This window comes from Fundulus heteroclitus, chromosome 11 (genome assembly GCF_011125445.2).
Source record: "Fundulus heteroclitus isolate FHET01 chromosome 11, MU-UCD_Fhet_4.1, whole genome shotgun sequence".
NCBI lineage: Eukaryota > Metazoa > Chordata > Actinopteri > Cyprinodontiformes > Fundulidae > Fundulus > Fundulus heteroclitus.
In genome coordinates this window covers 30,071,396-30,094,031 of record NC_046371.1, presented here as the reverse complement: position 1 = coordinate 30,094,031, position 22,636 = coordinate 30,071,396, and the positions used below count along the sequence as shown (strand labels likewise).

The window sequence follows — 22,636 nt, the reverse complement described above, 5'->3', positions numbered from 1 at the left end:
AGTTTGAAACAAGCTATGTGGAAGAAGGTGCTCTGTTCAGACAAGATTAAAACGGTTTGGCCAATATACAAAATGTGTGTGGTGAAAAATTAACCCTGCATCACCTGAAATGCACCCTCCCCACCATAAAAAAGCATCATGCTGTGGGGAGGCAGCAGGGACAGGAAAACTGGTAAGACTTTAGGGGAAAATAGATGGAGCAAAATCCAGAACAAATCCTAGATGAAATTGTTGACGTGAACTTGAGAGAGAAGTTCACTTTAAAGATGGACAGCAACCCAGCATCAAACAGCATACTTTAGTTAGAAGCATATCCAAATATTAATATTATTTAGTAAAAGTCACAACCTTGGCAAAATTCAGAATCAGTTGCAAGCCCTGAAATTTTCTGTTCGCAGACACATGCCACCCTAGCTGATTGAGCTGGAGCTACTTAGCAAAAAAATATTGAGCAAAAATGTGTGTGCAGTGATACAAACCTTCTGGTACCACAAAAAGACTTTCAACTATAGTTGCACTGAAAGGTGGTTCAACAGATTTTGGCTGAATACAAATGCCTACTACGTAAAAGACTTGCATATTTTATGAAACTTTGAAAATCTGGTATAAATATCCTCCCACTTCCCCTATTTTGTGTTAAGACTTTGCAAAAAAAAAATAAAAAAAAAAAATCCCTGTTGCTGATTGAAACATGGAAAAAGGTGGGGTGTACATGTATGTGTATAGGCAATACATACACATACATGTATGCACTGTTCCTTTTATCCTTTATTTTATTTCCTCTAAAGTTATTATATTTACGCCTAATGTCTGTATGCTGTGATCGTGTGAAACCAAAGTCAAATTCCTTGTTTGTGCCCAAAACATTGGCCAGTAAGCTGATTATGATTCTTCTGATTCCGGAGAGGTTCAAGGAAAGAACAAGGCACCGCTTTGCTGTGGAATCAAATCAACAACTGAGCAGGGGCTACAGAAACAGTTGCACATGGAGTGATTTTTGCTGCACCAATGAAAAGCAGACAGCATTAGATTTGAAAATGAAGCACAACAGCAAATGGATCTTTTCTTGTCATAAATGTCGGGTTGAGCGAAGAAACCATGGAGGACAATAATCGAGTGGAACATTGTATGAGAACTTTAATGGCAAAGTAAAAGCGCAGGTGAATATTGGACTGAATATTGATTTTGAGAGATGCATCACAGAAGGCAGCCGGAACATCAGCGTGTAGCTGATCAGCCACATAGCAACCAAGAAAGGAGAGTAAATTAGCTAACTTTGCAAGTACTCAAAAAGCAGCAGTTGTGACGAGAAGGGAATGATGAACAACTGTTTTATGTGTAGCTTTTATTTATCTGATTGCATACTTGAGACAAAGAATCTTGGATTTGTGTCCTAATCAAAGCAGTTAAGGGTGGACAATGCGATGTACACACAGACTGATGATTAATCAAACAGACGCATATGCCCATTCTCCCATGGCCCTGTAAAATAAAATAAAAAAAATTGTGTATAAAGACAGACAAAAAACATGCAAAGACAAATACCTTCATCCCTTGGTCTGTTCATGGTGGACTCATCTTGTTTTTTTGTGAGGGGACCTGCAGTTTTGAAAAGAAAAAAAAAAGAGAGAGAGATAAAAGAGAGAGTTTCATTTTCATTTGCAGGAAAAGAGGACATTTTCGATAAATAAAAACAGTTAAAACATTGAGCTCTAAATCCACCTTAGTTGCAGTGTGTAAACATTAAGATCTTTTCCTAAAGCAATGGTCCAGTGCTAGTAGGCCTTAACATAGGCTATACGGCACTGCACCCAGGGCAAGGGCACGCAGAGGCAAAGCCAAGCACAAGCACAGAATAGTTGGAATATAGTTAGTCCGAGTTGAGGGCATGAGTGAGATTTAAACAAGTCACACTGCACCGTCAGATTCTTTACTGCGCGGTGAATTTGGTGGCACAAATATGATGCCAAATATGCGTGGTTGAGACCAAGAGAGCTTATTGTTGAAGAGCGACCACATAGATAGAAACAGAAAAACTAATGTGGTAGATAATGGTAGGGGATACGTCGCTACAGCTGGGTTAATATAACTGAATTTATCAGATTCCGGTGCAGAATAAAAGGAATATTTAAATTAATCTACATCACACTTCTTTAGTCTACTACAGAATTTAAAATACATAAACTGATCAAATATTTGCTAGATTGTTCTAAGTAAAATTCCTTTTAAGAATCTGATTAATATGTATTTTTTTTTGCTTTTATTTTTAATTATGTACATTTTGGTCCTCCATACCATTTGAGTTTGTGATTCCAAGATACCACGTGTTCTGCACAGATTTTAACCAAGCCTTTCCTCTGGCTAAAATTAATAATGCTGGACATACTGGATAGCTGAATTTCACACTGTAAGAAATGCTAGCCTGAAAGCGGACTTTGAGGTTTTGCGAGGGAATCACCGAACAGTGGGCTGGTTTTGATATGAACACATCCTGCTAAGTCTTTTGACAAGATTTCCCACATCAAGGTCAAAGAGGAGCCTCACATTAAGTTTTAATGATAACAACAGATAACTGCTCCATAGGGCATAGCCAGTTACAAGCATTTATCACTGTGACCAACCAATGGCCTGCTGTGTCAACCTCTGTTAGCCCTAACTGATAAAGATCCCATAGTTTGTTTTTTTCTTGTTTCAGTCAGTGGAGGTTTCCATCAGCAAGCAATTAAGTGACTGCATTTTGTGTCACGCACAGCTACTGTCTACATGACATCTAAAGGTCATTAAAAGCATCTTTGTTCACACGCCAACTGCTCCATACGTCTCTAATGTCATGGGAATGCGCCGCAATGCGAATTTGAGAATGTAATCGACATGTGTTAAAGAAGACTGGAAAAACAGCAACCTTACAAAAGTATTCACATTATTCAACCTTTTATCACTTTACAAAACAGCTTTGACATTTGTTGTTGGGACTTTCTGTGACAGATCAACACAAAGTAGCCTATAATTCTGGCAGAATTAGCAGAAGGACTGTTTTTGATGTGTTTTATCCCCAAAAAAATTAAAAATAAAATCAAACAAAATCCGAAAAGTGTAGCATGAATTTGTAAACAGCCTTTTATATTCTTATAACCCAAAATTAAATCCAGCACAGTGAACTGGAAAGTCACGCAATTAGTACACAAGAGTCCAAATGTATTTATTTGAGTTGAACTAAAGCTGTTCTGTGGAAGCCTAATGAGCAAACAGCATCATGAAGACTGAGGACCATGGCGGACAAATCCGGGTAATAGCATGAGGGCATGTAGGCGATTGTGGCTCAGCGGTAGAGGACGTGTGTGTGTCAGTGAGTGTGACAGGGTGAATGTGGCTATAGTGTAAAGTGCTTTGAGTGATCAGTATGACTAAAAATGTGCTGTATAAGAATTCAGTACATTTACGACAAACCTGAAAAGACATCTACCAGCACTGAAAAAACAAAGAAAGCATTAATCATAGAAACGGCCAAGAGGCCCATAATAAAGCTAGAAGAATGCAGAGATCCACAGCTCATGATGAAGAATCTGTGGATGGTACAACCAGTGTGAACTGCTTCGGGCTCCACACTGGCCCACATGCGCAAAAGAACAACAACAACGACCTCTTGCCCAGCCCAATCTGCCCACCTAGGTCCGGCAAATGGGAAACAAATTCATTTTATTGTTTAAAGTCTTGAATGGAAGACAGTTATTGCGTCAGCAGATGCTGAGGGTGAGGGTGCACAAATAGAAAGAGAGTGAAACTCTGTATTCTGGCATTTTACGGAGCTTTGGCTGCACAGTGTTTGGATGAGGGATGTAGAATGGACAGGCAGAGACTTTGAACAACTTCACAGAGGCCGAGTTCATTCATAACTTTAAAAAGTCGAGGGTAACTTTTAATTATATATGTTAGCGCCTCTTCTCTCGACTCCGAAGGCAGGACAGTTGTTGCAATTGGTTGTATCGCTTTGCAACAAGGGCAGACTACGACACATCGCCCCTACTGAAATGTGATACAATGGACAGCAACGAGTGAAAATCTCTTCGGCATTGCAAAGTCCTTCATGTCCAGGATTAGACACAAATTTTGCATGGCTAAGCGCTATGTCCCTCGTCCAAACAGTTCCTATACGAGACATCCAGTTTGGTCATATCAATATGGTGTAACAGCTTGCCGTCTCTCCTCTGAGCAGTGCTGTGGCAGACAGCTGTCTTGCTAATGCTAACTGCTATCACTTCCATCCACCACTGAGCCACTGCCGCAGAGTTGTGACAAGCGTGAATTGAAAGTGACGTCAAAGACACATCAAATTCACTTGGGTTGGAAGAGTGACCAGAAAATGGCCACTGCTTGGTATTAAAAATAAGAAGGCATGTTTTTCGTCGTCCAAAAAGCATGTGGACAACTTCCCAAATATATGGAGGAAGGCGCTCTGATCAAATTTGACTAAAGTTTACTTTTAGGCTATCAAGGAAAACTACGGAGCCCCCTGGGGGACATGGGGATTTTTTTTTTATTTTTGCGTTACCTCACAATACTTTTGCGTTCCCTCGCAGAAAACTTTTGCGTGCCCTCGCAATACTTTTGCGTTCCCTCGCAAAAACTTTTACGTTCCCTCGCAAAGTGCATGTTTCCGAAAAGTGTATGCCTGCCAAGATATGTATCCACTGTCGCGGGAACGCGCCTCGCTCTGTACAACTGAATATCGACGAGGAAAACGGATTCAAATTTGACCAACGCACTTACTTGTTCTTAAAATAATGATACCAAAACGTTTTAATATACCTGTTGTGGGAAAAAAAAAACTGTGGTTATTTGGCAGATTCATTTACAAACAATAAACCGTGAGAGCTGACGGGAGTTTTGAAACTACAAAGGTTTCTCTTAAGCGGAAGATCAAACGTGCATCTACACAGCACAGTGCACAGACCAGTGTGATGCATTCGCGAGCATCAGAAAGCTATGGTGCATTCAGGAGCATAGGACATTTCATATTTGCAAGGAAAGAGGCTTAAAACGGGACAGAACTTAACGCATACAATAATGTGTCTATCCAGAAACAGTGTGGGCTTTCTTACAATACTGAATGCTCTATAATTGTATTTCTGTTATTTTTTATTATGCACATCTGCTAGCTTTTTATTCTGAAATATTTAATGTCCCACGCTCCTGAATGCACCACAGCTTTCTGACGTTCGCGAATGCATCACACTGGTCTGTGCGCTGTGCTGAGTAAATGCACGTTTGATCTTCCGCTTAAGAGAAACCTTTGCCGTTTTTAAAACTCACGTCGGCTCTCACGGTTTATTGTTGTGTGTGAATGACAAGGGACCACAACAAATAAATCGGCCATACCTCGAGGGAACGCAAAAACCTTTGCGAGGGAACGCAAAAACTTTTGCGAGGGAAGGCAAATGTTTTTGCGAGGTAATGCAAAAAAAAAATAAAAAATTCCCATGTCCCCTAGAGGGCTCCGTAGAAAACACTATATTTTCCTTGTTGGAAAAGCATTTTTGGCCACCAAGGAAAATACATCACATTACCCCAAAAACACCATCCCAGCACAAGAGGTAGGAAAATGGCCTGAGCCAGGGTAAAGATGACTGGTGCTTAAGACAGGAATACAAAGATGCATTCCTGATGAGAAAACATTTAAACATGTTGGAATGGCCTAGTCAAAACCCAGACCTCAGTCTAACTGAGAATCAGTGGTTAGACGTAAACACCACTGTTGACAACCGAAAGCTTTCCAGCATGAAGCAGCTGGGGCAGTTTTGCCTTGGTGAATTGGCCAAAATCCCTGTGGCAAAATGTGGTGAGCTCATAGAGATTGCAAGGCACTGTATTTTCAAAAAAAAGAGTGGGAAAAACCAGTCTCTAGATGTGCAAAGCTAACAGATACATGCCAAAACACCAGCAGCTGTAATTGCAACAGACAGTGGACCAACAAAGCAGAGCACAAACTTTTTATACTTTTATTTGTTTAGAAAATTTTTTTTAAAACCATGCTATCATTTACCTTTAATTTCCACACTTTTGTTTTCTCTATCAAAGGAAACTTGCCAACACTAAAGCTTGTGATTGTTACTTGAAATAAGTGGTAAAGGTAAAGGTATCTGAATACGTTAACAAATTACTGTATTGCTGTGATATAAAAAGCACATCTGAGCAGAGTGCACAAAAGCAAATGCACATGGACTGTACATTTTCCTACCAGTTCTCAATGATGTGTTACCACGTGTTGGTCTGTCACACAAAATCCCATTATGATACATTTAGATTTCTGATGGCAATAAGACAAATTTTGTAAAGCTCAAGGGATATGAATACTTTTGCGAGGTACTATATTACCACTGTCCATCATGTGTTGATGTCATCCTAAAACCCCCCCAGAGGCATTTTACCTTCTCTCCATTAGTGAGCTTTGCGGTCGTTCTTAAAAAAAAACAAAAAAAAAAAAACATTGTATTTGGAATACCAGGAGGTTTATCATTCTGACGATGCGCTGCTGACATCTTTGCTTCTATCCCATTGCAGGAAACCTCACAGTGAGGCGCTGGCATGTACCCTTTTCACAGTGCTGCGCATCTATTGACAGGGGAGATGCAGGACTTCACCACGTCCCACCATTGTATTCCTGCATCCTCGCTCCCCCATCTGTATGAATATGCTCTCCAGATATAAAATGTTTATCTTTCTTCTTAATGGGTATAGATCAATGCTGAGTGGATTAGGTGCATCCTCTCAGTACCACACTGCAGGCGCCTGAACCAGAAAGCACTTACTGCCATCGCAGGAGATGGTACAGCCATAGGTCCTGGGCTAGAAAAAACTGTTAGACGGCTGGTAATGGATAGAAAGGCCCATTAGTCCTCTGGATTGTCAGCGATCCCACACTACTTAGCACCACTCTGAAACCACACCTTTCCGCTTAACGGAGACGACTCTGGTTACAGTTCAGTTCCCATTCCTTCTTAAAGAGGGAAACTGTATCTTAGGATGAGCACCACTCAGCCAGTCACATCCTGTAACGGAGAATATGATTAAATTGTAAGGATTTCATTCATGGGGCTTGTAAAAAAAAAATGTCAAGAGTTTTTGCAAAGTTTGGAGAATATTTCCGGATCAAACCAGCCAAAAATGAATGTATTTACATTAAGGCAGAACAAGGTGAAAAGGTAATATTTGATTTTACTAAACACCTTCTGGTTTGCTCCCCTATAAAGAACGGAATAATCTCTAATTTGTAACAGTAGTTTTATTGTAATGTGGGGAAAAGAAAATAAACTTTTGATAGAAAAGCGTGACTTAAACTGGCAAGCTCAGTAAGATATGTCCTGTCGATGGTCTCCAGGTTCCTACACATCTTAAGAGGGATTTTGGCTACATCCACCTTTACAACAATTCTCAGTATTTTAAATTTCTTGGCTGCTGCTTGGTCACTCAAATCTCAATTTGTATTTTCGTGTATTTTCTGCAAGACTGAGGTCTGGAGACCGGCTAAACTACTCCATGACCTTTATGTACTTCTCCTTTAGCCACTCCTTCATTGCCATGGTTGTATGTTTTAGCTCATCTTCAAATTGAGAGACATATCCACTACCCCATCAGTATTATGGATAAGGGAAGAAGGTTCGTATCCAAGATACTGCATTACCCCATCTATTGGCTCATCAGTGCAGAATAGTTTTCCTGTACATTTGGCAGAAAAAAAACAACAAGTCAAATGCACAATGTTCCCACCTCTGTGCTTGAGTATGTCGTTCTTTGGATCTATCAGCATTTCTGATCCTCCACACATGGCAGGTTAACTAGATGCCAAAGAGTTTATAATGTCAGTCTAATCTGACCACATTGGATTCTCCCAATCTGAATCATTGACACATTCACCTGTAAACCGAAGCCTAATCTGTAGATGTGGCTTGTTTTGCAGAAGGGCGCTAGATTTCGATCCATTACAGTTACAGAGTTTTTCATTGGTGTCTTTGATTCATTTTGTCTTAACTGCTCTCAGATCATTAACAAGCTCCTCCTAATTATTTGCGAGCTGATCCATTGCTTTCCTTGAAATTATTTTCACCCTGTAACGAAAGACGTTACATGAAGCTACCGGCTAAGTGTGACTGTCTTTTGTTAATTTCTCCGATTCTACATAATATGACCAAAAGTTGTCACCTTCTCCATCTCATCAGGCTTCTTACTGAAGGTCAGGTAGACCATTCCAGCCTCGTGCAGACCTACTACCTTGCCCCCGATGTCCTTTAACAGCTCTTCGCCTCTGTCCATGTTGGTGGTGAAGTTGTAAGGGAAGCCATTGATTCTGTGGACAGCTGTGCTTTGTACACAAAACAAATTGAGGTAAAAAGTATCTGTAACACATTAAGTGATGGATTTTTGTGCCACATGTGCAGATAACTAATCTGGGAGAGTCAAAAGTCTGACTGGGTTGTTAGGAAACAACTAATTACTTTGCACAATGACTGGCAAATCAATTTTTAATTTCCATATAATGTGTCTCTTCTCAATATAATCAAACTACTATAAAAATCAGATTATTTGTTCCGTTATAGATGAGCAAACTTCTCAATCCACAATGAATAGAATACTTAACATCATTGCTCTGTGCATTTGTATTTATTTATTTTTTTAAATAAAGGTCTGCGGAGAGGTGATTAGCTGTTGGGGTGTTATCTGCTTTAGATAACTCTGTTTAGGTCTTCCTTCTGTAATTAACTAGAATACTAGATTTTCCCTGAGCCTTAAACAAACTGCTACTCTGAATCTTTGACATCAGGAATTATTTTTAATTTTTTCTGGTGAGCGGTCATATTCACAGAAATCTGTGATCTTGTGCCCCGGAGTTACTACCTAAATGTACAAATTAACCACATAATGTTCACTTGAACTGCTTTCGTTTTAACATGGCATTACTTTTGGAGCAGAACTCTGGTTGAATATGCTTTTCTGTGTACATTTTCTGTTGTTTTTTTTACCATTTAGGTTTCACATGGTTGTGTCCTTACAAGTAACAGAGGCTCACCATGGTCTTCAATGTAAATAACTAAAGACTTATGTGTCAGTAATACTATATGGCAAAAGGCGAGAGAGTGATAAAAAGAGCTTCTAAAATAATGTGAGCATAAAGTATTAGGATTTTTGTAAAAGACTTAGCAGGTTGTAAAATGGTGGAATTCCTCTCCTGCCTTGGCTCCGATTGGACTCTCTGTGAAAAACTTATCTGTATTTTTACAAAATAAAGAAAAGTTATTAAGATACTAACTGCCCATGCTTTACCCACTGCACCCTTTAAAAAGTATTAAATATTTATACTGCCGCTTTAAGCTTGAATTGCTTCAATTACATCTAAACATTTTCAAGTACAATTATTTTTTTTTTAATCTAAATTTAAATGGATCGGTTCTGTCTGCTGGTGCATTAAACAGACATGTATATATTTCCCAATAATAGCCCAATAACAGATTGAGGGAGAGTTATAGTTTATTGCAGGGAAGAAAATCTTAGGCGTTATAACAATTAGCATTATAAGATGATGTACTGTTATGCACTGCAATACTCAGCACTCGGTTTTCTCTTTTACTTTTAGATACTAAAAAAATAAAAAAAAATCTAAACGTGTGTCTATATATTTGTGTGGAAGGGTTGAGCAGGTTTCTGCTTTTCTCTCTCTTGATTTGCTGCCACTGAGGCTCCTAAGGTTGTATATAATCCTTTTCAATATCAGTCTGGTCTCACAGAAATTTATGAAATGACCACAATCTCTAATCATTCTGGTGGAGCCCAATGATGTGTTGAAATTACTTTGCTCTCCTGTGGAAAGCAAACCACCACCTCTATTGCCTTGGTTTCTAGGGTAACAAGTTCTCACCTCAGACAGCGGCTTGACAGCTTTCACAAAAAGGTCAAAGATGGGTTTAAAAAAAAAAAAAAAAAAAAAAAAACATTTAAATGACAGTAAAATACGATGTCTAACGTGTTTCCATTGAGGTTAAACTACAGATATATTTACTGGCTATTATATGTACATCATTTGCATTTGTTCAATAGACAGTCCAGGTTTCAATAGCACATTACAATACGAGAGACTATATGCAGTAGACATAAAAAAGCCTACACACAGTATTGAATAAATGGAAGGTTTTTGTTGGGTAGAAAATGAGACCAAGGTGTATTTTAGAACCTTTTCCACCTTTAATGTGACCCATAACCCATAGGCCTCAAATGGCAAAACAACTATACATTTTAAACCAAGAACCGCTGAAACAATGTGGCCCCATAAGTGTGCACACACTTGCATAAGTAGTATTTGTGGCTGGGTCCAGAATAAACCACCACATTCAAACTTATGTTAAAGAGGAATCACTACCGTTTTAAAGCAGGGATGGATGATATAGACTGAATAAAATACACAAATATCATGTGACATTAATTATGGTAACAGTAAGCATGGTAATAGTAGGTACTGCATCACAGGGTTTTTAGCAGTCCATCTGTTATTTCATACAAGCAGAGTCCACAAAAAACTGCTATGGTTCTAAAGGAATGCTATGATGGATCTTAATATCACTGCACAGGGGCGCACTGGTTAGAAATGTTGGCGTGCAGCAACAATGCCGGCCTGGGCTCATTGTGCACAGAGTTTGCATGTTCTCCCCTTGAATGCATGAGCTCTCTCCAGGTGTTCCAGCTTCTTCACAAAGTACAAAACAGGACTAAGGCTACGTTCACACTGGAGGCCTTGATGCTCAATTCCGATTTTTGTGTGAAATCTGATTTTTTTTGCGTGTCCGTTCACATTTCCAAATATATGCGACTTGTATGTGATCTCCTGTGTGAACTGAATGCGTTCAACCTAAGAGTCCCGCATGCGCACTCGAGGACGCGATGACGTCACACGTAGCAAGCGTCCTCAGTGTTTGCGGAAGAAAACATGGATTATAATGCTGGCGCGCATTTTGCGTTCTTTAATTCCTTTTCTAACCGGAGCTTTCCGTCCACTGACTGCTTCTCATTGTTGTCCGCTATGGGTGTCGCCTTTCTTCCCGTTTCTGCATAGCAGGACGCAGAATAGTGAGGTTTGTCGAGTATCGGTGACGTACAGGTCAGATAAATGCGACCCGGCCGTACAGACACAGGTCGCATTTGAAAAGATCAGATACGTATCGGATTCAGGACCACATATCCAAGCGGCCTGGGTCGCATTTGAAAAAATCCAATCTGTGCTGTTCAGATTGTCATGAATAGATCAGATCCAGGTCGCATATGGGCAAAAAAATCGGAATTGGGTCACTTCAGGCTGCAGTGTGAACGTAGCCTAATCAGTTACTGTGAATTGCCTTAAGGTATGAATGTGTGTGTGCATAGATGTTCTGTGTGTTTCTGTGTTGCAATGCGTTGGACTTGCAACTTGTCCAGGGTGTAATCCGCCTTTTGCCAAATGATCACCAGACCCACCAACCCCCCTGGACCATGCAGAAAATTAGCGGTTATAGACAAAGGATGAATAATAAATATAGCTATAACTTTCCCCCCATTAACAGCAGACAATTAAATAATTGGCATCACTATTTTACAGTGATACGAGATGAACTCCAGATAAAGTTCAGCTGTTCCACAGTCTGCATAGAGCACCCATATTCATCAGAGATTTTACTGTCAACATTCCTCAGTCAGGAGAAAGACACAAAATAATTTTCAATGGTATTGGTACACAATGGAATATGGTTATCAGCAAGTGGAGAAAACAACTGCGATGGTACAATCGACTGGGAAACTGTCCCTGGGAAGAGGCAAGAAGAAAACTGTTCATAAAGGCTGTCAAGAGGCCTACAACAACAGCAAAGGAGGAGCTACAGGATAGTCTGGCAAGGACTGATTGTGTAGTACATTTAACAACAATATCCCACATTCGTCATCTGTCTGGGCTATGGGGAAGTAAGATGCCTTTTATAAATATGAAACTTTCAAACCCAGCTACATTTTGTAAGAAAAACATGTTTGAAGTGTCTCTAAAGCAGAGGTGGGGGTCGGGAGATGATCCAAATGATCATCCAATTTTTTTTTAATTATTACTTCTTAAAATATCAGAGATATACTTGTTTTAATGTAGAAAATATATGCCTTTAATCATTGAGAAAGATTTTTTTTTTTTTTACGACTTTTTGACATCAGAAAACAGCCGACTTTTTTCTCGCAAATATGTGAAATTGTTCTGAAAATTTCTGCGTTTGTTTGTGGAAATTTACTTCTCTGTAATTTATCATCTTTAATCTAAAAAGACTGTAATACAACATTTTTTGTTTTTTTTTTAATCACAAGAATAAACTCTGAATATTTGGTGTACAAGAATAAAGATCATTACGAGAATTACGTCATAATATTCAGAGAATAAAGTGACACGGTTGATTGCATAATCATTTCAAAGTCCTAACACTAATAATAATTTGATGCTGATTTGCTAAAAAGATGTACTATTTCCTTAATAGTAAAATCAACTCCAAAGTATAACTTTACAAGATGCTCAACATTCCTCATTTTTATACAGGGGGAAGAGTTTTCATAAAATGACTTCTTCATTCCCACAATTTTAAGACAATATTCACCAAATTTCTAAAAAGAAAAGGAAAATGCCCCCCCCCCCCCCACCCCCACCCCAATGCCACCAAAAGGGGGTCGCCGGTCCCTGGCACTGTTATTTTGGGGGTCTTAGGCTGAGAGGTGTAGGAAGCCATGCAGTAAGGCATGTGAGAAAATGTGTTATTTTTTGATGTAGCAAAATAGGAACTTTATGGCCAATATGGTGCATTTGGTGCAAAAAACAACACTGCATAGTATAGTCTCAAAACAACATGACCAACAACTCCACTAACAGTGAAGCACGGCGGTGGCAGCATTATGTTTTAGGGTTGTTATTTTGTATATCTGGAACTGGGGCTTTAATCAAGGCAAATGAAATTATGAACAGTTCTTAATGCAAGTCAGTGTCGGCACAAACACTTGAAGTTTCTGCTAGAGCGCCAAAGATGAAGACAAACTTATTTTTTCAGCACCACAAAGACCCAAAGCATAGATCCAAATCAAGAAAAGAATGCGTCACCAGTGCAGCGGGCCAGCAAGAGCCCACACCCGAATTGGGCTGGAAATCTGTGTGGTTCACACAGACAGGGCTGTGCAAGTGAGATCCCCTCACATTGTAACAGATTTGAAGCGTTTATGCAAAACTGAGTGGGCAAATACTGTTAAGTAAAGATGCACCCCGCTAATAGGTGTGGGTAGTGTTTTTATGACCACTGTATGTTGCTCATGCGCTGTGAAAAAAGAACAGTAGGCAGAACTCAAAATGTAAAGGCAACAAACTTCAGGAATATTTTAAGCTTAGGACTTCAACTTAACTATTTACGTTTTGCCGAACTTTGAATTTTATGTTTTTGTTACTTGGAATCCTGATTTCTTTCAATTTATATGAAAGTAGCAGTTACTGATGTACACACTATGAATCTGCAACTTCTTACATAAACAAAGTTATGCTTTTCAGTTAGCCCTTATTTTCCTTCAGTGGAGAAATTTGCCATCGGCATTACAACCAAGTGCTTTTTTATTTCAGGAACAGCAACAATCTGAACTTTGAACCAGCGACCATTGCAGCAAATGCCCTGCTCTCTAACCACTAGGCCACACTCTACCAGCCACAAATCCTTACCTCTGGTAATTTAAGCATGAGTTGTAAAATTTTAAACTTGAGAGATAAAGGAGAGGCGATATTGTCATTGCACAGACAGTACAACAGAATTCCGTTTGGCAGCAGTTTTTATTGTTAAAATTGAACATTAAATGAAGTCTCTAACTCAAAACAAAAGCCAGCAGAACTTTCACCAGTTGAAATAACCTACAACTTAAAGGTATAAGTACTGACAACTCACTCATTAACGTTAAGGATTACAACTACCTTGCTTTTCTGCGCTAATTTAAATTATTGTCCCTATATGTCACATTTACTTTTTCAGGTTTTTACAACTAAAAATAGCTTTTCAGCCCAAAAACAGGATGTTTTTTTTTTTTGTTTGTTTGTGATTTTTAAAGTGTGCAACAAACATAGCAATTTAAGGGTCAAAAGCATCTTTTTCATCGGGTCCCGGAACAGAGGGTTATTGTTATGCCGGCTGCCACATCATGTGATGGGCGACCGTTCAGTAAAACTCAGTGGCCTGTGGTGGGACATTTAGCTCGGGATGTCCCAGGACTGTACTGTTTGACCTAACGCAGCGCCGTCTCTCAGTCAACAGCACTTCTTTTCGCTTCAGTGAGCTACTGGCTAGAACGCAAGCTGTCTCCCGTCCCTCTCCATTTCCTCAGACCAGTAAATGGGATGAAGCTGCCCTCCGTCAAGTCTGAAGTTGGCCTGTCTTCTTGACAACGTGTCAGACATGGCCCTGACAACACCCCCCACCACCGACGTCACCCTCCTTACCCCTCCTCTCATGCACATATGAAAACACACACACACACACACACATAAACAAGCATCCCGACAGCAATGTGCTGCACATGCAGCTCAATCCTTTTTGCTCTCCATCTCTTCATGGTGCACCCACCTCCATCCTTGCAACCTCCCCCTGCAGTCATGTCCCCTGAAATATGGTTTTTAATAAAGTGCACGGTAAATGGCTGCTCTAGTGGTAATAAAAATGAAGGATCTCAGCCCTTTGCCTGGGGAGTGTCTTGAGGAAATAGGAAAGCGGTGAGACGCTTCTCTCTCCTAACAATCCACACATGAGGGAAGGAGGAAGAGAGATAAAAAGGAGAGCAGGAGGAGGGCGAGGGCGGAGGGGAGGGACTAACTTTTCAGTCCGAGAGAATATTTGTGTTATTTACATTATGCAAAGATTTGTTTGAGTTTCATTCTAGTCAAGTGTGCTTTGTTGGCCTGGTTGGGGAAGGGCACTAAGCTCATCTGCATTCAGAGCAAGGACCCCTTCCACTGCCATCCGCATAAAGATGGAGGAGCAAGGAGAGTGGAAAGGAGAAGAGGCAGGAATCGTTTTCAGCGAGGACAGAACAGGAGGGGTGAACAGATGCAGGAAGAAAAGGAGGCTTTGAATTTCTTTTCATCTAAAGAGTAACATCGAGAACATGATCAGTGAGCATCTTTCTGGGGATGAAATAGACACACAGTGTACGACTTAAGCCAGAACGGGAAGGTCACAAAATGCCAAACAGATCTGGCACCGAAACACTTATCCAGGCTAAGTATGAACGTGTTCTGCCAATTCATTATCTGCTGTTAGTGGAAATTCAACTTCTCTCTGCTGAACCAACTGGGCTTCATGGAAACATGTCAGATAGCGAGCTAATATGATTATCTTCATGTTAACCAGCACAACTTTTGAAATTACTGTGAGCCGACTATGTTTATCCATAAAGCGCCTAAACATGCTGCATTGCCAAATGAAAGACGCTGGCCGAAACATCAGAGACAGGCAGCGCTGGAAGCCCTTTTAAATAACAACGGTACCGCCACCGCCGCCGGTACCGAATGTGCAATCACGGACCCGACACCGGACTGAAGACCGGACCCCAAGCAGGTGTTAACAGACTGAAGACCGGACCAATCAGATCCTAAGCGAGTGTTATTGGATTTGACACCGGACACAGAGCACTACTTCCTGATCATACAATCCTACAAGCGGTACGCATCATTCGTTGTTTTATTATTTATTATTAGTATTATCATTATTACATTCTCATTAAGTTCAAACTGAAAAGGTTTAATGTTACCCACTGCTGTTTTGGCTGGACGGACCTAGAATACATCAGTTACCCAGAATGCATTGCAGTTTAACCAACATGTCGACATCAGTGTGACAATATTTTATTTAAATTTGTAACAAAAAACTAAACCTCTTACAGTATTTTTACTGTATTGTTTTTTACATCTACAATAGATATTTCTCAAATAGAGTCTATTGTTACAACTTATGGTGGTTTAAGAAGTCACAGTTTCAGCAGGTTCATTCAGGCTGAAGCTCCAAAAACACTCCAATCAGTGCGGTCAAATGAGGCCTGTAACAGGCTTAGAAGTTATTGTTTTCTGCCTATAAGTAGGAACTAAATGAGACAGACAGTGATCAGAAAGTCCCAAAAGCAGCTCCTCTTTTAAAGATGGCTAACAGTGCTCCAGAGCGTTTTTATTCCTATTGTGACACTTAATATGCTGTCTGTATTTTGGATGTTTACTGTTAAGATTCCCAAGAACATTGAGGAGAGTTTGGCTGTTTTTTTCTCCACGTCTGTTATCAGCTAAGCAAGCATTTTTTTTTTTCAGCTTCTGATGTGCAAGGTTGTGGTGGGGGCCACGTTTTGGTGGAACAGAGGACGACAGATCCGAGGAAGTCTGTGTTTTTGAAGTTGAGGAGCAGCAGTTGGTCCAGGGAGCCGCCATTAGCCAGGTGGATGGGGGCAAAGGTGCCTGGAGTCTCCGTTACTGAAGCTTCACAAGCTCATCTGCCGGTTTATGTAGTCCGGGTCTCCGGTAATAGAATGAGAATAGAAATATCTTTTATTGTCTCACAGTGAGGAAATTCTGGTGTACCAGGGTGAAAGGCAAATGGAAGCATGCAGATATACAAAAGGGTAAAAGAAGAAGAGACTGTACAGTCTGCATAAACACACAATGTAAGTAAAAAAAAAAATACAATACAATTATTAATTGTTTAAAAAATTGCATGCTCAACAAAATAAAGAAGTGTGCACATGAGTTGGGCAATTCGAAGGAAAATGCTATAGAGAGCCTCTGTGCAGCAAACCAAGATGACAGTGAAGTTGGGGCTGGTGAAAAATGTAGCAACTATTGCCTAAGAGGAATCTCTGATGTTTAGAAGTTCCTCTCTACTAAAAGTGACCACATGATGCTGGCGGAGAGCAGGATAAACATACAAAAACACGCAGAGTACAAGAGAACAAAGTAATGAGGCTTCCATCCACAGCCCCATCTTGCAAGGCTGTATCTTTTTTTAATCTGCTAATGTTTAACCAATTTAATTAACTGTGATGGACTGGTGACCCCAGTATTACATGTTTAGTAATCCTGGCAATGGGTTAATCTTTTCAAACCCAGTCCTTGGTCACAAAATAACTCAAATGTCTTAGATGTGTAGTATTTAGGTTTGGGCAATATTTCTTTCCACAGCAACTATGACTGTTATCCAGAGCCAGACAATTGGCTTCCTAAGTATGATATATTTAGTAATAAACTGCAAACACAATTTTGTTTTCCTTTTAGAAACAGTGCAACTATGCTCGAGAGCCATCCTACTAACAACTTAAACTTTCTATTCATTATATCCTTTTATTTAAAAAAAACAACACATTGTCAACAATGATGACATTGAATTTAATTTTAAATTTACATTCCCGTTGTTATTCCCGAGAACAACTGACTTTATTTTCCACACTCATCTCACTTCAATTTCTGTAAATGCTAAGGTTTATGTCTATATGAATCTCTTTTAGCATGATCTGATCATTCTAACTCACATTTCTCTCTCTCTTATTTTAAGAGCAGACCGGCTAACAATGGTTGCAAAAATCAATGAGTGGAACGGACAGCTCACAAAGACATCACTTTTTAAAATATTTGTAGACATTTTTTATTGAATTTTGTTTTGAATGAGAATATTTTAAGTTTTTCTTTTAGAAATTTTAAAGAAATATCTGAACTCCTATTCTCGCTAATTATAGTGTGAAGAGATTGACAAATGGAATCAATTTAGATTGAGTTCGATCATGAATTCGATCATTTTTTTATGGGATATACTTTCTAAATTCTCAAGCTTTCCAAAAAGTACATAACTCATTCTGGATCACAGCTTAACTCAACCGAGCTTTCAAATACGGTTGAATGAAGCTGGTCGACCTCGCTCTACCTCCAACAACTGTAAACAATTTCTGGGACTGGGACTTTGGTACAAAGTACAACATCTATTTTATTCCAGGAGTAATTCACTCTGCTTCTCTATTTTTCTCACACACAAGGTAAAACATGTCCTTGGAGACAGCAGCCGCCTTGTGTAAGCAGTGACCTCTGACAATAAGTGACAGAATCCGACAAGCAGACAGGTCTACATGTAAAATCTGTCTCACTCATTTGCACACCATTTCCCAAAGGAATAAGCCCGGAGACTAAACATCATCTTGTCCTTGGGTGTGTGACATGCAGCGCACAGTTTACACACTGCACAGCCAGAACTGCTCATTAATTTAACTTTCTAGTATGATTAAAGGAAGTCAATTTTGTCACACTCTAGTCTTGTGCATTGCTATTTTTTTTTAGAACCGTGTTTATTCTGTTTCCGATAACAATGATACATATATGTGTTTCAAATATGATGAGGAAATTGGTGCTTTATGACATGCCAAAGAAAAATCTGAAAAAAGTTTGGTCTACATTGATTTGTTATGTAACCTCTGGTGCAGTCTCAAGTCTCTTGCAGCCATTTTTTCTCAGTATTAATCTGTAATAGCTCCTTCCATCTAGCCATCAACTACAATCAAATTGATTGTATTTGTGTTTTTTTTATTTTTTTTGGCCTCATCTGACCAGAGATCCTTCTTCCACATGTTTGCTATATCCATTACTTTGTTGGTGGGGAAACTAACAAACCTCTGAGGCCATCACAGAGCACCTGTGAGGTGAAATTAAACATAGGTGGACGAGATTAACAAATTTGCTGACTTCTGAAGGCAACTGGGTGCTCTGGATTTTTATTTAAGCCTGTCAGAATGGTGGGTAACAAATACCAATCATAGTACATTTTGGGGATTTTTTATTGTCCAAACAAAAATAAATCAATAAAGAAAATCGTGCATTTTCCTACCACTTCACAATAAAACTCTACTTTGTATTGTTTCATCACATAAAATCCTATTTAAATACACTGAAGTTTGTGGTTGTTATGTGACTAAAGATGGAAAAAAAATGCACACGGTATGAATATTTTTGCAAGGTGCTATAATTTCAGATGTGGAGTTGAAATAGCGCAATGTTATACACAGCTTCAGACTGCTCCCCATGTTGCTCTTCATTTCCTGCAGCAGTGATGCATAAACATGTGCTTTCATGAACACTGCTGGGCATCTCCCAGGTGAGCCCATTAATCACATGCTTATTAAATATTTATCACTGATGCTGCTTATAATCATCATTATCATTTGCATTCTACATACTTCCATCCTTTCTCCTGTGTGTTTACTTACGCAAATGCTCTCAATAAGATAATTAATGCAAAAAAAAACAACACATATAGTCCTATAAAAGGGTGGAGGCATTGCAACTTTGGTGAAAATACACAAATGTTAGCGATTTACACCATGATATTTTTTTTAATTCTTCTAATATATTTCAGGAATACAAACTGTTATTAGATCCCCACAGAATGATAGCCTTGAGTAAAAACACAATCTTTTCACAGTATCGGGGTTTTATGCCAAGTTGCAAAGTAAAAATGTATAACATAAGCTCATCGCTTGGCCCACAATTGCATAAATATGGCACGGTGTTCCTTATGACGGTATCCATAACATTTATTTTTTATTATTATTTTGAAATACAGACTTTAGCAAAACGTCTAGCATAAACACCTGTTAAATTGAAAAGCCCTTTTTTTTTTAGAGCCTTTTCTCTTTGCCGTGCTCTGTATGGAGTAGCAGCAATAGTAAAAGCTAAAATTAGCTGGTCGCTTAGATGTTCTGATTGCAGTTTTAAAACATGTAATCTTGATAAGAGAAATTGGGTGGAGCTCCTTTCCACACCATGCCAACTTCTGTTTTTTGGTACCTGAAATATTCCCAAACATTCCAATTTGAGAGTTGGCACAGCAGTAACAGGTAGGGGAGGGGCAGCAATATGCTACCATATGTTCCATAGAGCTGGAAAAAAGGCAGGCCCTTCCTCTAGTATCTCATTTTAAAGATGTTACCAAGGAGAGGTGAATTCGTTCTTCTTCTTTTTTAAAAAACTGATCTGGTGAAGCCGAATTCGACCACACACAGAACTACGTTTGAGAGTTTTATTGAGAGGAGATGGGTTGTGGAGGATGAAAACCAGAGAGCTGTACCAGACTGGAGCAGGTGGATGATGACTTCAGGAGCAAGCGGACGGGAAGGAGCAGGAGGACAGTGGGTGCTGTGCTACGTAGTTGAGTCAGGCGACGGGAGCCAGGAAGCCTCCTGGGCAGACGAGCGAGCGCTGGGGTCGAGGGGAAGCCGGCAGGCTCCGCAGCCTCGGGCGACATGTGAGTCCGCAGGCAGGCACGGTCAGGTAGAAAGATGCAGGCGTGAAGGTGAAGGAGACAGAGGAAGGAAGGTAGAAGAAAGAAGGATGACGTTCCAGCACGGAAGAGCAGACTGAGGAGGGTTAAGTAGGTTGGTGGACAGGTGGATTGAGTAACCTTAATTAGAGGCGGCAAGGTGGAAGTGATCAAACGTGGAAGTCTAGAACTGTCCAGAGTGAGGCAGGCCAAAAAAAATTTCGTGACAGCACCCCTTCCTCAAGGTCGGATCTCAGATGACCTAAAAAAAAAAAACTAAGTCCAGAAATCCTGGACCTCCTGGACCCTCTCCTCACGGGACTCAGGAGCTAAAACTGGCGGCGGGTTCTCCTGGACCCCCTCATGGGACTCAGGAGCGAAGACTGTAGGCGGGTTCTCCTGGACCCCCTCATGGGACTCGGGAGCAAAGAATGGAGGCAAGTCCCCCGGGGGTGTCCAAGATGCCACTGCATCAAACTCGAGACCTGCTCCTCCCAGACGTCTCGTAACTGGGCTGCTGCTTCCGCTCCCAGCGACGGTGGGCTCAGGGCAGCAACAGTGGCCGGACAACCTCTCAGTCCCTGGAGTATGGACTTAACTGCGCTGCTCACGGGGTAAAGGGCTGGGTCCATCTGGCCGGTTCTCTGTGCTCTGTGTGGGCGACGGATTCACGTTGGCCGGAACGTTCCGGCGGGGATGAGCTGACTGGGGAGGGTTTATGTAGGTTGGTGGACAGGTTGATTGAGTAACCTTAATTAGAGACGGCAGGTGGAAGTGATCTAGCGTGGAAAAGTCTAGAACTGTCCAGAGTGAGGCAGGCCAAAAACTGAATCCTGACAGTTCCCTTTTAGAAAACTTATACCTTCATACCTGCAAGGGGTCCATGTTTAGACAAAGGTTTAACAAATGTGACATCATGATTCTTCTGACTTGTTTTATTTGGATGGTAAACACTTTCGTTTAAACAGCATGCCTTCTTGGTCCTTAAACATGGATGCTATTCTTAAAAGGTATCATGGTGAATCAAAGGCTAAAAATTAAATACTCGGCTTAAAGAGGACAGTTAATTAAGTTGAACTCATTCTGTGGGGTTCATACTGCTGACCAGGTCCAAGGTGACCAATGGAGCCAAATCTGGAGAACTTTTGGACACTATAGGAAGAAAATTGACAATGTTGGTCATGATGCCTGATAGGTCCACAGTTTTGGATTGTGAAATTGAGTCCCTGGAAAACTGGGGGCTGATAGGAAGTAATATTTCACATATAAAATAAAAGCAGTTGGACACTTTTTCTATTTACAATGATTTACTTTTCTATTAGTTACTCTGACAGGAATCCCTTTATGTGTTCCCCTCTCAGTATGTGTTTTGTACAGGAAGATCATTAGTGTTGTGCAGCCTCCAACCCTCACTTGCTCTGTCAGCAGTCATCAGCTTCTGTGTAAACCTTAGGAAATAACCCAATTTGCTTTAATGTATTCAAAATAGCTTTAGATTTTGAATAAATATTACCAACATAATAACCTGATATGAACAGTATGTAAAGTGTAAATTGGCTTTTTGCCTAAATAATAAAGGTTTTGTTATAGTTGAAAAATTAGTTAGTGCACTGATGGTCGCTTATCGTTTCCATGAGAGCAACCAGTTTTGATTGTCAATGCTAAACTTGTTGATCCACTATGCAAAGGTACTACTTACAGTATAAGGCTGAGTTTACCTACAACTCCTCAGATTGAAAAAGTCTCTTGGAGAAGAGACGAAACCTTTCAACCAAGAAGAACCTGTCCAGAGGACCTGCTCAACTTTTTTTGATCCTCAGAACATAGAATTCTAAAGCATTTTTTTAAGGAACACGATGTTTAATTACAAAGGAGGATTCATTGAGTCCAACAAAATTACTTGTGAAATGTGATTAAATGTAAATCTGGGTAATATTTTCAGGTTTCCTATTTGTATCCTATTTAAAAGCATAATGTAGCAATTTCTGATTGTTTAACACAAACTGTAATGAGTAGGTGAATCATAAGCACTTAATGTAAACATGACTATTGCTGAAACGCTTATGAGATATTATTATATACTTATTATAAACTAGTATGATGTTTGTGAGGCTGGAGTGGTTTTGACATGGTAGAAGTCAGTTTTGGTTTCAGCTCTTGTTGTATTAGTAACAGCTTCTTCATCTTCTGTAGACCAAGTAATCTGGACTAATACAAAATTAAGTCACCAAAAGCATAATCTACTGCAGGTAAAATCTGAATTGCATAATTTTTTAATAGAACCTTGTTTCAAA

General features: G+C 39.9%; 1 protein-coding gene across 2 annotated transcripts in view; it reads right to left on the bottom strand.

The window, feature by feature from the left end:
• The window catches only part of nlgn2b (neuroligin 2b), a 116,551-nt gene that overhangs the window by 56,332 nt on the left and 37,583 nt on the right, over nucleotides 1-22,636 (bottom strand). For both annotated transcript variants that reach the window (XM_036143357.1, XM_036143358.1), the window contains exon 3: nucleotides 1,546-1,599. In XM_036143357.1, the coding sequence (XP_035999250.1) occupies nucleotides 1,546-1,599 (54 nt within the window). The remainder of the gene's footprint in view (nucleotides 1-1,545; nucleotides 1,600-22,636) is intronic.